Here is a 16,310-nt window from a genome sequence, read left to right as displayed (position 1 = left end):
GTAAAACTTCATCAGAAACAGGGATGAAATTCCAGCCTTAGCTTGGGGGATGTGTGTGGGATTCAGCCATGCACCAAGAGAAGAGAGGCAGTGCCTTTGCAGGCTTTTTCCTTCTGTCATCCTTGCGGTGGGTTGAAATTTCCCTCCCCCCCAGCATTAACTTTGCCAGCCCAGCTCAGCTGGAAACAAATGGAGGCTGTATTTACAGGCAGAACTACACTCTACAGTGGGATGCAAGGGATAGGTGCAAAATCTACAGGATTTATAATGTTTACAGGGACTTAGTATTAATAAACAGCACAAGAACCTCCCTGGTCAAAAGACCAGGGGAAGATTCTGGCTTCTCCCTCCTTGCCTCTCCCTTATCCTTCTGTACAAAAGGGGAAGAGACAGAAGCAGAGAAGTTAATACCAGTCACAACAAAAGCAGTGCAGCCAAGGTCAAGCACAAGCAAGTTAGTGTCTCTCCCAGAGTGAAGAAGCTAGAAGGGAGATTGGTTTGATACAACTAGTTTTAGTCCCTAGGTTGTTTAGCCTGAAGAGGAGGCTCAGGGGAGACCTTATTGCTCTCTGCAACTACCTGAAGGGAGGTTGTAGCCAGGTGGGGCTTGGTCTCTTCTCCCAGGCACCCAGCACCAGAACAAGAGGACACAGTCTCAAGCTGTGCCAGGGGAGGTTTAGGCTGGAGGTGAGGAGAAAGTTCTTCCCAGGAAGAGAGATTGGCCATTTGAATGTGCTACCCAGGGAGGTGGTGGAGTCACCATCCCTGGAGGTGTTCAAGAGCGGATTGGATGTGGCACTGGGAGCCATGGTTGAGTTGTTAGGAGGTGCTAGGTATTAGCTAATGGGTCGGACTTGATGACCTCTGAGGTCTTTTCCAGCCTGGCTGCTTGTGTGACTCTATTGTCTCTTCCAATGGGGTTGTTCAGAATGATCTTCATTTCCCTTTTCACACGCAACAGTGATTTATTGGCATTTTTACTACTTTCTGCTCTATGAACATTTGTAAAGGCCTATCCTAAAACTACCCTCCTCCTGTGGCAGAGGTAGCCCTGCTGGGCATTCCATTGGAAGTTTAACAAACTCTTCTAAAGGAGGTGTTTGTCCTGGTGCGCTCCTGAGGCCGCTCCCTTTGTTTGCTGCCCACTGCCCTACAGCCTGGCCAGCCCTCGAGGAGGAGAGCTGTCTGTGGAGTGCCTTTTTCATGTTCAGATCTGGCAGTGATGAGAATACACTAATGCCCAGTGGGTACATGTGTCATTTTTTAACAGCTGCCGAGCTTTCTCCCTGCTGCTCCAATTAACACATCCAGCACACACGCTTGCCGGTGAGGGGGCTGTTGTCTATGGGTTAAACCACTTGGCTGTTTATTCAGCCGGCACCTTGTGGTGGGAGGGAACCGGCTCCAGTGCCTTTCCTCACCTTAACGGCAAATGAAATCAAACGGGCTTCTGAGCCTCTTCCCCGGGTAGATAGCAGGGCAGCGTTTAAGTGCTGAATAAAAGCCGAACCTGTTCTATCCTGAGCTATGGTTCAGCCCATTGACTAACAGCTCTCCCCGCCTCCCAGCCCCTCTTCAAATGATGGAGACACAGGATAGGGAGCTCTCAGCGCTGGGCTTTCCCCTTGCTGGCAGGCAGGTTTCTGCAACTTTGTCCTCTTGCTGTTGAATGCCTGCTGGAAACGCTGACTTTCTCCTCCAGCTTCACCATTTCCCTCCTTTGTCTGTTTTGACGTTGAAATATTCCAGCTAGGAGCTTGGATCAAGTGTTTCTTTTTAAAGGGGAAGACAACATGCTTCCCGGGCACTGCTGAGATACCAGGGAGGGCTTTTGGTGGGGTTTGGTTCGTTGGGGTTTATTTAATGGTACCCGAAGGGCTGGCCTGAGGCTGCAGCTTTGCGCTGGGGCTTGCTGTTCATTCATGCTGGGACAGCTCTTTGTGAAGCAGAGGGCGAAGGGGGCCGCCGGCTGGTGCCGCTGAGGGAGGAGATAGATGGAGCGCTTCTTGGGCTTTGTCAAGCAGATAAGAAGATCCAGAAGAAGAAAAGGCAAAAAGTACCGGCCGGAGGAGGATTACCATGAGGGCTATGAGGATGTCTACTATTACGCCTCGGAGCATTTTCGAAGTAAGTATTTTGCATCACCTCGTTTGCCTTCGGCTGCGATGAAACGCGATGCTTTTCAGGAGGTTGCAACAGCCTCCAATGCAAACAATGCTCCTCCCTGGCTAGAATCTGAGCCTCGCGTCCGGAGTATTAAAGTATCAGTTCCTGGTAGGGCTTTATCTGGCGCTGACAGCCGATGAACAGCACAAAGCAGCTGAGGTGGCACAGACGGCTCCCAAAGTAAGCAGGGTCCGGCTGCAGGGCCGGCTAAGGTTTCAGGTGCTGCTACTTGAGTCTGGCTGCTGGAAACCTTTTGTTGGTGTTGAGAAAGCGGCAGGGTGGTGGCAGCGCCTTGTGGAGCGCTTTCAGTAAGCTGCGTGGGTACTTCTGAAGCGGCAGCAATCGTTCATTTGTGCCTAGGAGCTGCCGCTGAGCGTTTGTTAACAAGGGAGAGTCGGTCCTCCCAGCCTCCACTGTGACCTGGTCGTTTCGGCAGCGAGTAACTCAGGTGGGCCACTTCCTCGCTGGAAGTTCAGGACCACTCCTGGAGTGAAGGGCTAAGTGGTCAGTTTTAGTTGGTTGCGCTCGTGTGAGGGCAGCAGCTTACCTGAAACCAAACCTGCCTGCTCGGAAGTCCCTCTGCAAACCGTGCCCCCTTCCCTGTGGCTTCCCTGTAGGCTAAGCCTACACCTGTCAGGCTTCAGAGCCGCTTTAGGCTTCTCCCAGAGGAGGGGAAATGCCCAGAGGTGCCCATGGGGATGGAAGCCCCCACCCAGGGTATTGTGCAGCGCTGTCAGGGCAAGGAACTGGCAGCAGAATCGGTCATGCACAGAAATCACCTTTTGAAAAGGTTTCTGCTGTTCTGGCTGGGGGTTTGGGATCTTGGCAGTCAAGCTGTGCCTCACGTTGAGCAGCTGAGTTTGATGTGCTTTTTTGTGTGTGGTGTTCTCTGTGATGCCAGTGGCTCCTGGTGCCTTTTGTTTGTTTGTATGGGGCTGCTTTTTTTAATCATTAGGCTTCGTTGTCACTTTGTTGAAATGAATCACAGGACCCTTGCATTTGTTTTAAGGCAAAACAATGAATGTGGTTGTGCCTTGCAGCACCAGAGCCTCTGGCAAATTAGGCAGCAAGAGTTTTTCCTTCTTGGTTATCTCCAGAAGTGTACTGTAGGGTGTTCTGCTTAATGCAATCTTCATCCCTTGCTGCTCTAAACAAGATGCACCATGCATGAGAATTTTACAGTTTCTCTATGTTGTTAAGGCAGAGTTTCTGTTCTGGGGGCAATGCATAAAGCCTTCTACGAAAGAGATGAACATTGAAAATCAACTTAGCACTGGGAAAAGGTGAAAGTGATGCAGGCTAGTGAAAGCACCTCACTTCTTTATGCTTTCATATGTAAATCAAGGGACATGTCAAAGCAGCATGTCAAAATATTTCCCTAGCTGCTTGTTGTTGCTGAAGGTCTTTTAAATGAGAGAGCTAAAGCCCTTCCATAAACTGTCACTTGGAATAAGGATTTCCTCAATGCTGATTAATGAATTATTAACTCTTGACCTGATTGATGTCAGGCACTAAGATTGAGCCAAGATTGAACCACATCCTGGTCTCCAGGCTGGTGACACATGGGTGATGGGTGACCACTAGATGGATAAGGAACTGGCTTGGTGACTGCACCCAAAGAGTGGCTGTCAATGGCTCCATGTCCCAGTGGAGGCCAGGGACAAGCAGAGTCCCTCAGGGATCAGTCCTGGGACCAGGCTTGTTCAACATTTCTGTGGGTGCCATGGACAGTGGCATTGAGTGCACCCTCAGCAAGTTTGCTGATGACACCAAGCTGTGTGGTGCAGCAGACAGCTGGAGGGAAGGGAGGCCATCCAGAGGGACCTGGACAGGCTGGAGAGGTGGGCACAAGCCAACCTCATGAGCTTCAACAAGAGCAAGTGCAGGGTCCTGCATCTGAGTGGAGGCAATCCCAGGCACAAATCCAGGCTGGGCAGGGACTGGCTGGAAAGCAGCCCTGAGGAGAGACTTGGGGATGCTGGTGGACAAAAAGCTCAACAGGAGCTCTCAGTGTGCACTTGCAGCCCAGAAAGCAAATCAGATCCTGGGCTGCATCAGGAGAAGTGTGGCCAGCAGGGCAAGGGAGGTGATTCTCCCCCTCTGCTCAGCTCTGCTGAGACCCCACCTGGAGTACTGCCTCCAGTTCCAGAGCCCCTATTGCAAGAGGGATCTGGAGGTGCTGGAAGGTGTCCAGAGAAGGGCCAGGAGGATGAGCAGAGGGCTGGAGCTGCTCTGCTATGAGGACAGACTGAGGGAGTTGGGGCTGTTCAGTCTGGAGAAGAGAAGGCTCCGAGATGACCTCATTGTGGCCTTCCAGTATCTGAAGGGGGCTCCAGGAAGGCTGGGGAGGGACTGCTCAGGATCTCAGGTAGTGACAGGACTAGGGGGAATGGAATGAAGCTGGAGGTGGGGAGATTCAGGCTGGAGGTGAGGAGGAAGTTCTTCCCCATGAGAGTGGTGAAACCCTGGAATGGGTTGTCCAGGGAGGTGGTTGGGGCCCTGTCCCTGGAGGTGTTTAATCCCAGGCTGGCTGAGGCTCTGGCCAGGCTGATGTAGTGTGGGGTGTCCCTGCCCATGGCAGGGGAGTTGGAACTAGCTGATCCTTGTGGTCCCTTCCAACCCTGACTGATACTATGATAAGTGTCTGGTAGGTTTTCCCTTTTGTTCTGCTAGGAAAATGATAGTCCACACTTCAGCCTGTGGAGGTCTTGAGTATTTCAGGTTGGATGAATCTCTGTTGGATTATGAAGGGGTGTTTGCAGCAGTGATCACAGAATCATTAGGGCTGGAAGGGACCTCAAGGCTCCTCCGGTCCCAGCGTCGTGGTGCTCAGGCTGAACGGGCAAAAATGGAGTTGGGTGCAAGCAGAGTTCCCTGCTTCTCGCAGCTGCTTAAACCAAGCATGTCAGAGGAGATTCCATGAAGTCTTTACAATGCAGAGACACCACATCAAACACAGCTCACAGGGTGTGAGGGGTTGAAAAGGACCTCTGGAGGTCTTGGAGTCTCCTCTTCTCCAGGCTAAGCAGCCCCAGCTCCCTCAGCCTCTCCTCACAGGGCTGTGTTCCAAGCCCCTCACCAACTTTGTTGCCCTTCTCTGGACTTGCTCCAGCAAGTCAACCTCCTTCCTAAACTGAGGGGCCCAGAACTGGACACAGGACTCGAGGTGTGGCCTAACCAGTGCTGAGTACAGGGGCAGAATGACCTCCCTGCTCCTGCTGGCCACACTCTTCCTGATGCAGGCCAGGATGCCATTGGCCCTCCTGGCTGCCTGGGCACACTGCAGGCTCATGTTCAGCCTACCATCAACCAGCACCCCCAGGTCCCTCTCTGCCTGGCCACTCTCCAGGCACTGTCACCCCAGCCTGTAGCACTGCATGGGTCCAGGGAGCTCTCTGCCAGGTGCTGTGCAGTACTGCTCACCTCACAGAATCACTTGAAGGATTATTTTGTTTCTTTTCCTCAATGCCTCGGTGCTGTGTTACGTTTGTCTCTGTAAGTAGACTCCTGCCCTCTGGCTGATCCCACAGGCACGCTTCTCAGAAGAAGGAAAAATATTGCAGCTAGTCTGCTTATAAAGGTCTGGGCATGGCAGGGGGGTTGGAACTAGATGATCCTTGTGGTCCCTTCCAACCCTGAATGATACTGTGATTACTCTGATGCAATCTATTTCATCACTCTGTAAGCATTAGGGGGTAGCAGTCTACAGAACAGTCACTGAATCACAGAATTGTCAGGGTTGGAAGGGACCTCAAGGATCATCCAGTTCCAACCCCCTGCCATGGGCAGGGACACCTCACACTACAGCAGGTTGCTCACAGCCACAGCCAGCCTGGCCTTCAAAACCTCCAGGGCTGAGGCTTCCACTACCTCCCTGGGCAACCTGTGCCAGTCTCTCACCACCCTCATGGGGAAGAACTTCTTCCTGACATCCAATCTGAATCTCCCCTCCTCTAGTTTTGCTCCATTCCCCCCAGTCCTATCACTCCCTGACACCCTCAGAAGTCCCTCCCCAGCTTTCCTGTAGCCCCCTTCAGGTGCTGGAAGGCCACAGTTAGGTCTGTGACTTTCTTGTGAGGAAAGTGTTAACCTGACCATTCATTTGGTACTTGGATCTTGAAAAGAGTTTGATGACAAAGGTGGTTCTGGTTGCTCCTCAAGTGCTGCTTTTCCTTCCCTGTGCTGTACTTCTCACTGCTTTGGTTGGACAGGTGTGGTAGCTACTTAAAAAGCAATGTACAGACTAGGAGAAAGATGCTGCTGGTGCTACCTGAAATGCTTCCTTGGAATTGAATTTGGTGTAATGGGGACAAGGAGATGTTTTGTGTTTAATTTAATGATGGCCTGGTGTTAATGCTGCTTACAGTGCAAATGTGGAGTAATTGCAGAGCTTTCAAGAAGCCAATCACAGAACTGTCAGGCTTGGAAGGGACCTCAAGGGTCATCCAGTCCCAACCCCCCCCTTCTTCTAACATCCCATGTGAATCTACCCATTTCTGGTTTTGCTCCATTCCCCCCAGTCCTATCACTGTCACCCTAAGAAGTCCCTCCCCAGCTTTCTTGTAGGCTTCCTTAACATACTGGAAGGCCACAATTAGGCCACAATTCCTTCTGCATTCATATGTTTAGAAGAATGCCTTCTTGAAAATACGAGTGTATTTATTGGGATGACTTTCAGCATATTGGAGTAATGAAATCAAAGAACTGGGCTGCCCAGGGAGGTGGTGGAGTCACTGTCCCTGGAGGTGTTCAGAAAAGGCTTGGATGTGGCACTTGGAGCCATGGTTTAGTTGTCAGGAGGTGTTAGGTAACAGGTTGGACTTGATGATCTCCGAGGTCTTTTCCAACCTGGTTGATTCTATGAACTCCTGGAAACACTTGCAGCGCACTTCTCTCCTGCAGCAGTGCTCATATTCAGAAAGATGCCTGTCCTGATAGATTCTCTGAACTCTTGGTTGCTCAGTTGAATGGAGTTGGAGCTGGTTTAGACTTAGTTTCCTCTCTGTGCGTTGTTATCCATCCCTCCTCCCTTGGTTATGATTTATGTATCCAATTAGGCAGTGTATTTGAAGATTGCCTGAGCCAATAACTTGATGAGCTTGTTACTCTCCCCTCTTCCCACTCATAGTATTCCTTAGAGTGCTGTATGGAGGCAGAATTATTGGAGGGGAAAAAAAGCCATGCAGAAACTACATTAGAATGGCCAAAGGACCAAACAGAAACAAAGCAAGGTTAAAATGGAACAGGCCTCTGGGAATTGCAGGAAAAGGGGGACTTTAGTTTCTCCTCAGCCCAGCTGTGCCCAGGTATTGGGATATTGTAGCTCCTGCTGTTGGGTGTACTGTTCTTACTGGCCATTGGAATGTGCTGCCCAGGGAGGTGGTGGAGTCTCCATCCCTGGAGGTGTTTATAAAGAGCCTGGCTGAGGCACTTGGTGCCATGGTTTAGTTGCTGAGATGGTGTTGGGTGATAGGTTGGACTTGATGATCTCTGAGGTCTTTTCCAACCTGGTTAATTCTGTTCTATTCTACTCTTCTGAAGCTGTAATATCAGGACACAGCTGAATGACTGGAGGGTGCAGGAATACTTAAAGCTCCCTGGGTAAAAAAAAAAAGAGACCCCAGCTCTTGCACCAGCTGTCGTTTTGCCTTGGACAGCACATCCATGTGCCTTCAGATAGAAGCACAGAATTGTTAGGGTTGGAAGAGATCTCAAGGATCATCCAGTTCCAACCTCCCTGCCATGGGCAGGGACACTTCACACTACAGCAGGTTGCTCACAGCCACAGCCAGCCTGGCTGAAAAACCTCCAGGGATGAGGCTTCCACCACCTCCCTGGGCAACCTGTGCCAGTCTCTCACCACCCTCATGGGGAAGAACTTCTTCCTAACATCCAATCTGAATCTACCCATTTATTTTTTTTTTCCATTCCCCCCCGTCCTGTCACTCCCTCACACCCTCAAAAGTCCCTCCCCTGCTTTCTTGTAGCCCCTTTCAGATACTGGAAGGCCACAATTAGGTCTCCTTGGAGCCTTTTCTTACTAAGACTGAACAGTCTGTCCTCACAGCAGAGCAGCTCCAGCCCTCTGCTCATCCTCATGGCCCTTCTCTGGACACCTTCCAGCACCTCCAGATCCTTCCTGGGACAGAAGCTCCAGAACTGGACACAGTGCTCCAGCTGTGGTCTCAGCAGAGTGGAGCAGAGGGGGAGAATCACCTCCCTGGCCCTGCTGGCTCTGCTGCTCTTGCTGCAGCCCAGGATGTGAGTTAAATGGGTGTCCTTGCTTTGACAACCAACATCAGCTCTCCTGCCTTTCTCAAGAATCTCTTTCTGTACTACATAGTGTAAGAGGAAATTTAAAGTCATGGTTTAACCCCAAATGGCAGCTTGAGACCACACTGTCACTCTCTTGTTCCCTCCTACTCTCTGCAGCATGGCGAAGAGATTTGGAAGAGTAGAAGTGAGAAAACTCATGGGCTGAGACAGGTGGTTCAGTAAGTAAAGCAGAAGTTGTGCAGGCAAGCAAGGCAAACCAAGGAATTCAGTCAGTACATTGCATCAGCAGGCTGGTGTTCATGGAGTCACATAATTGTTAGGGTTGCAATGGACCTCAAGGATCAGCCAGTTCCACCCCCCCTGCCATGGGCAAGGACACTTCACACTAGATCAGGTCACTCAGAGCCACATCCAGCCTGGCCTTAAAAAACTCCAGGGACCAGTTGCTTGGGAAGACAAACACCAGCACTCTGAACTTCTTCTTCTTCCCCCAGCTTTAGATACTAAGCACAGTATCTTATGGTCTGGAATACCCCTTTGGGTCAGATGAGCTTGGCTCTTCTGGCTGTGTTCTCTCCCAGCTTCCTCTGTCCCCCCTCAGCCTGCTCTCTGAAGAGGTGATGCAAGAAGCAGAAGAGGTCTGAATGCTGTATAAGTGCTGCTCAGCAATAACTAAACCATTCCTCTGTGTGGAGCACTGAAATTATCCCCAAAATAAAATTGCAGGACCAGCTCAGTTGGAAAGCAACTGAAGCTGTATTTACAAGCAAAGCTACAATGTGGAAATATGAAATGCAATGAATATGTGCAAAGTATAGGGTCATGGAATGGTCAGGGTTGGAAGGCATCTCAAGGATCAGCCAGGGCCAACCCCCTGCCATGGGCAGGGACACCTCACACTACAGCAGGTTGCCCAGAGCCACATCCAGCCTGGCTGCAAAAACCTCCAGGGATGAGGCTTCCACCACCTCCCTGGGCAACCTGTGCCAGTCTCTCACCACCCTCATGGGAAAGAACTTCTTCCTCACATCCAATCTGAATCTACCCACTTCTAGTTTTGTTCCATTTCCAAAATACACAGTATTTACATGTGTTTACAGTTTATAAACCACACAAGGACCCCCTGGACAAAACCAGGGGGCTACTAGTAGCTTCCCCTCTCCTTCCTCCCCAATTCCCCCGTACAAGGGAAAACTGAAAGGGGGTTGTAGCTAGGTGGGGGTTGGCCTCTTCTGCCAGGCAACCAGCACCAGAACAAGAGGACACAGTCTCAAGCTGTGCCAGGGGAGGTTCAGGCTGGAGGTGAGGAGAAAGTTCTTCACAGAAAGTTCTCCAGGCTAAGCAACCCCAGCTCCCTCAGCCTCTCCTCACAGGGCTGTGTTCCAAACCCCTCACCAACTTCGTTGCCCTTCTCTGGACTCCTTCCAGCAAGTCAACCTCCTTCCTAAACTGAGGGGCCCAGAACTGGACACAGGACTCGAGGTGTGGCCTAACCAGTGCAGTGTCCAGGGGCAGAATGACCTCCCTGCTCCTGCTGGCCACACTGTTTCTGATGCAGGCCAGGATGCCATTGGCTCTCTTGGCTGCCTGGGCACACTGCAGGCTCATGTTCAGCCTACCATCAACCAGCACCCCCAGGTCCCTCTCTGCCTGGCTGCTCTCAGCCACTCTGACCCCAGCCTGTAGCACTGCATGGGGTTGTTGTGGCCAATGTGCAGAACCTGGCACTTGGATGTGTTCAATCTCCTGCCCATTGGGATTATTTAGAACTTCTTATTTTCCCTGTAAATCCAATGGTAATATATTTGCATTCTACCACTTACTACTCAGATTTGTGGGAACTTTCCTAGGCATCAGCCTAAAACTACCACTCTGTGTTTACAGCACAATTTTCAGTACTAATCCAAGAGCCAGCCCCATATGAGGCACTGTGAAGGAAATTAACTCTCTCCCCGTCAAAACCAGCACACTAAAATAGTAATTTCGGTACACAAGCAAGCAGTGCAGGTGTCATACTTGTTTTGGTGAGACTTTGTAGTGTGAACAGAGTGGGTGATGAAGTTGCTACTCAGCCTACTCAGACAAGTTGGTGGTTATTGCACGAACTGCTTTGCAAAGTGTTATATTTATCTTGTGAAGCATTACAGAGTCATAGAAGCACCCAGGTTGGAAAAGACCTCAGAGATCAACAAGTCCAAACTATTACCAAATACCTAACACTTCCTGATAACTCAACCATGGCTCCCAGTGCCACATCCAAGCCTCTTTTGAACATCTCCAGGGAGGGTGACTCCACCACCTCCCTGGGCAGCACATTCCAATGGCCAATCTCTCTTGCTGGGAAGAGATTACTCCTCACCTCCAGCTTAAACCTCCCCTGGCACAGCTTGAGACTGTGTCCTCTTGTTCTGGTGCTGCTTGCCTGGGAGAAGAGACCAACCCCCACCTGGCTACAACCTCCCTTCAGGTAGTTGTAGAGAGCAAGAAGGTCTCCCCTGAGCCTCCTCTTCTCCAGGCTAAGCAACCCCAGCTCCCTCAGCCTCTCCTCCCAGGGCTGTGCTCCAGACCCCTCCCCAGCCTCATTGCCCTTCTCTGGACACCTTCAAGTGTCTCAGTGTCCTTCTTAAATGGGGGAGCCCAGAACTGGCCACAGGACTCCAGGTGTGGCCTAACCAGTGCTGAGGACAGGGCACAATCACCTCCCTGCTCCTGCTGGCCATACCGTTCCTGATGCAGGCCAGGATGCCATTGGCCTTCTTGGCCACCTGGGCACACTGCTGACATTATCTGAGGAGAGAGACTTGGGGATGCTGGTGGACAAAAAGCTCAACAGGAGCTCTCAGTGTGCACTTGCAGCCCGCAAAGCCAATCAGATCCTGGGCTGCATCAGGAGAAGTGTGGCTAGCAGGGCAAGGGAGGTGATCCTCCCCCTCTACTCTGCCCTGGTGAGACCCCACCTGGAGTACTGCCTCCAGTTCTGGAGCCCCTATTACAAGAGGGATGTGGAGGTGCTGGAACATGTCCAGAGAAGGGCCAGGAGGATGAGCAGAGGGCTGGAGCACCTCTCCTGTGAGGACAGACTGAAGGAGTTGGGGCTGTTCAGTCTGCAGAAGAGAAGGCTCCCAGGTGACCTCATTGTGGCCTTCCAGTATCTGAAGGGGGCTACAGGAAGGCTGGGGAAAGACTGCTCAGGATCTCAGGTAGTGATAGGACTAGGGGGAATGGAATGAAGGTGGAGTTGGGGAGATTCAGGCTGGAGGTGAGGAGGAAGTTCTTCCCCATGAGAGTGGTGAAGCCCTGGAATGGGTTGTCCAGGGAGGTGGTTGGGGCCCTGTCCCTGGGGTGTTTAAGAGCAGGCTGGCTGAGGCTCTGGGCAGGCTGATCTAGTGTGGGGTGTCCCTGCCCATGGCAGGGGGGTTGGAACTAGCTGATCCTTGTGGTCCCTTCCAACCCTGAACGAAACTATGAAACTATTATGGCAGTGCCATTCAGCTTGTTCCTTTGGATCAGGCTTTGCCTGAGAAAGGCTCTGGTTATGTTATTTCCAAGACTCATTATGAACTTCAGGAATCCTGTGTAGTAGAGCTGCCCAGAATGCTTCCCAAAAAAAGACATGTGGCCTTTCTCTTACATCAAGATACTCTGCCAAGACCTTTGAGTTTCAGCCTAGTCTTGAGCAAGAAGGTGTTGTGGGGACCCAGGCTGGTTTGTTCTCTTCTGTCCAAAGAGAAAAACCCTTCTCACTCCAACCCAATCCCATTTCAGCACTTTCAGTTTGCAAGACACTTTGAAAGGTTTGGGTTTCTTCCAACTGATTCTGGAATTTCACAAGTTGCACCAAGCATGGTTGTCATGAGCTGCCCATGAAGGCCCAGAGGGCATTGCTGTGAATGCTAACTGTGAAATTGTGTCCTATGTTACTTCTAATTTTGTGTCCATCTCCTTCTGAAAGTTACTCTTTTTTCTCATTGCTGCTTCCTCCTCATTGTGTCATTCCTCCCAACATAGCAGCAGCGTAGGCCCTTGGCATCAAGGTTTTGTTTTCTGTCTTGTTACAATAAAAATACTAAAGAATGATCCCTAAAAGATGTTGATTCTACTGGTGAGCTCCCACTAACCCAAAAGGTCCAGGAGCACCTCTCCTATGAGGACATCCTGAGAGAGTTGGGGTTGTTCAGTCCGGAGAAGAGAAGGCTCTGGGGAGAACTAATTGTGGCCTTGCAGTATCTGAAGGGGGCTACAGGAAAGCTGGGGAGGGACATTTGAGGGTGTCAGGGAGTGATAGGACTTGGAGGGGGATGGATCCAAGCTAGATGAGGGGAGATTTAGATTAGATGTTAGGGAGTAAAAAGAGAAATAATTGACTGTGAACTTCCTTTATATAGGGTCATGAAAGAATGGGATGGAATAACAAAGATTACACTTTTCTGTGTCCACCCACTAGACTATCTAGCCCTTGGAGGACTTTTTGTCTCCATGGTCTTAAATCTGTGCTGCAGGTTGTCCAGAGAAGAGCCACAAGGTTGAGCAGAGGGCTGGAGCTGCTCTGCTATGAGGACAGACTGAGGGAGTTGGGGCTGTTCAGTCTGGAGAAGAGAAGGCTCCCAGGAGACCTAATTGTGGCCTTGCAGTATCTGAAGGGGGCTACAAGAAAGCTGGGGAGGGACTTTTGAGGGTGTCAGGGAGTGATAGGACTGGGGGGAATGGAGCAAAACTAGAAGTGGTTAGATTCAGCTTGGATGTCAGGAAGAAGTTTTTCCCCATGAGGGTGGTGAGAGTCTGGCACAGGTTGCCCAGGGAGGTGGTGGAAGCCTCATCCCTGGAGGTTTTGAAGGCCAGGCTGGATGTGGCTCTGGGCAACCTAATCTAGTGGAAAGTATCCCTGCCCATGTCAGGGTGGTTGGAACTGGCTGATCCTTGAGGTCCCTTCCAACCCTGTCAATTCTGTGATGCTGTAGTAATTAGTTGAACTGAATGTTGGGTGTGTGTTACACTGCTTGGGATAATGTCAGCAGCACAGCTCTGCTTGGCTGTTACTCTAACCAATATGGCTCAATGATGTGCTGCAAAAACTCTCTCAGCTGCCAAAATCTTACTAACAAATGTCTCTGCATTTCATACTCTGGGTGGCTTTAAAGCTGTATTAAATATTGATGGAAGAGACTTGCTCCTGAAATAGCACTAAGATGAAACACTGAGGAGAAGTGATAAGCCTATGGTTTCTTTATGCTGCAGTCAGTGGCAGCATCACTCTTGGCAGGATTGTCTCCATTCTGTACATTGGCACAAACAGCTCTTGTTTGCAGAAGTCTCATGGATTTGATGGAGGTTGTAAAAGAGTTAATAGGTGTGTGAATAATGTGGTGATAAGGGCATTGACTATCTCCTGCTCAGGTGGCAGAGATGTTAATTGATCTTGAGGATGAGGCATACAGGACAACTGCTTTTCATTTTACAAAGAGTGTGTGTTACTTGTCTGCAGCTTAATTGGATATGGGGGAGGTTCTCTTCCCGTCACAGATCTTGTCTTGTCTGTATAGTAAAATCTCAACTTTCATTGAAACTGATACCTTTCTTGCAGCCTATGAGAAATGCTTGGTAACCTGAGCAGAGAATATGGCAGGCCTTGAAAACGCTGTGAAAATAACCTCCCTACCTGCTGGACACATTCCATGCACCCCAGGATACCGTTGGCCTTCTTGGTCACAAGGCCACACTGCTGTCCCATGGAGAACTTGCTGTCCACTAGGACTCCAAGGTCTTTCTCCATGGAGCTGCTTTCCATGATGCTTAAGCTGTTTGAATAGTGCCTGTAAAACAGAACAGAATAGAATTAACCAGATTGGAAAAGACCTTCAAGATCATCGAGTCCAACCTATTACCCAACACCATCTCATCAACTAAACCATGGCACCAAGGGCCTCATCCAGGCTCTGCCTAAACACCTCCACGGATGGTGACTCCACCACCTCCCTGGGCAGCACATTCCAATGGCCAATCTCTCTCTCTCTGAAGAACTTCTTCCTAACATCCAGCCTAAACCTCCCCTGGCACAGCTTGAGACTGTGTCCTCTTGTTCTGTTGGTGAAACAGGCCACAGAAATTTTACCTTCCCACCACCAGGGAGTTACAGAATCATAGAATCACCCAGCTTGGAAAACACCTCAGAGATCATCAAGTCCAACCTGTTACCTAATACCTAGCACCTCATGACAACTAAACCATGGCTTATGCAACAGTGTGGCAGTTTTAGGCTGAGCCTAGGAAAGTTTTCCACAGATCAAGCAGGAAAATGGTAGAGTGTAAATAATTTACCAATGGATGTAAAAGGGAAGTCTGACAACGAACATAAAAATACTTGTGTAAACTAACACTCTTCTTTTCAGCTTCTTCACTCTAGCTGATACTTGCTGGGTACTTCTGCTTAGCTGTTGCTGACCTTGGCTGCATTCTTGTTGTGGCTAAGCCCCAGCAAGATGCTCTTTGCTTTTTTCCTCTCTCTTCTTCCCTTGTATAGAATCACAGAATTGTCAGGGTTGGAAGGGATCTCAAGGATCATGCAGTTCCAAACCCTCCTGCCATGGCCAGGGACACCTCACACTACAGCAGGTTGCTCACAGCCACATCCAGCCTGGCTGCAAACACCTCCAGGGATGAGGCTTCCACCACCTCCCTGGGCAACCTGTGCCAGTCTCTCACCACCCTCATGGGGAAGAACTTCTTTCCTAACATCCAATCTGAATCTACCCATTTCTAGTTTTGCTCCATTCCCCCCAGTCCTATCACTCCATGACTCCCTAAAAAGTCCCTCCCCAGCTTTCTTGTAGCCCCCTTCAGATACTGGAAGGCCACAATTAGGTCTCCTTGGAGCCTTCTCTTCTCCAGACTGAACAACCTCAACTCTCTCAGTCTGTCCTCACAGGAGAGCAGCTCCAGCCCTCTGGTTTTGTCCTGGGGTGTTCTTGTGTTGTTTATAAGTTGCAAATACATGCAGATACTGTATATTTGGTACATCTGGTTCTGAAGTGTGGTTTTGCTTGTATGTCGAGCTTCATTTGCTTTCAGCTGAGCTAGTCTGGCAGTTTTATTGTGTGTGGGGGGTAATTTCAACCCACCACCAACAGCTAGTCTGAGTTTGTTTGTAATAGAACCATTTTATTACATGATCCTTTGTGGCTCTTCTGCAAGTGGCCCTTAGCTTCCTGGGGCAGTGCAGGCAGAGCATGGAGTGGCTTTGGAGTGACTCGAGGGAAACGAGCTTGTTTGGTTTAAGTCACTGAAATAATGAGACCTGAGTTATGTAATTCATTGCATGAAGTGTAAACACTCCTTCCTGCTGGCAATTAGCAGCCTACCATTTCTCTGCTACTTCTCTTTCATTTACTTTCTGGTCCTGTTCTTTACTGAATAATTACACGATCCTGACTGTCCCTGTGAAAGAGATGTGTGTGTCAGAGGTCATCCTCCCTTTGTGCTGGCTGCTGGTACAAGGTTCTGCTTTCAGTGTTCTAGAGAATTTGCTGCCTGCCTCCTTGTATTTTTGTATATCAGAGTGGATGGAGAGCAGCCAGGCAGAAAGGGACCTGGGAGTAGTGGTTGACAGCGGCTGAACATGAGCCAGCAGTGTGCCCAGGTGGCCAAGAAGGCCAATGGCATCCTGGCCTGCATCAGGAGCAGTGTGGCCAGCAGGAGCAGGGAAGCCATTCTGCCCTGTGCTCAGCACTGGTTAGGCCACACCTTGAGTCCTGTGTCCAGTTCTGGGCCACTCAATTTAAGAAGGACATTGAGAGACTTGAATGTGTCCAGAGAAGGGCAACAAAGCTGGGGAGGGGTCTGGAGCACAGCCCTGTGAGGAGAGGCTGAGGGAG

At 50.2% G+C, this 16,310-nt stretch overlaps 1 protein-coding gene across 3 annotated transcripts in view; it reads left to right on the top strand.

Moving 5' to 3' along the window:
• The first annotated feature begins 1,665 nt into the window (after window positions 1–1,665).
• Window positions 1,666–16,310, top strand: part of GRIP1 (glutamate receptor interacting protein 1) — a 310,370-nt gene continuing 295,725 nt past the window's right edge. For 2 of the 3 annotated variants that reach the window (XM_068160947.1, XM_068160945.1), the window contains exon 1: window positions 1,666–2,127. In XM_068160947.1, the coding sequence (XP_068017048.1) occupies window positions 1,995–2,127 (133 nt within the window). In that variant the 5' untranslated portion in view covers window positions 1,666–1,994. The remainder of the gene's footprint in view (window positions 2,128–16,310) is intronic. The other variant, XM_068160948.1, reaches the window with a different exon arrangement.

Source organism: Melanerpes formicivorus, unplaced genomic scaffold (genome assembly GCF_026170545.1).
Source record: "Melanerpes formicivorus ecotype bairdi unplaced genomic scaffold, bMelFor1.0.p_v2 SCAF_54, whole genome shotgun sequence".
Taxonomy (NCBI): domain Eukaryota; kingdom Metazoa; phylum Chordata; class Aves; order Piciformes; family Picidae; genus Melanerpes; species Melanerpes formicivorus.
This window is presented reverse-complemented; position numbering and strand designations above follow the sequence as displayed.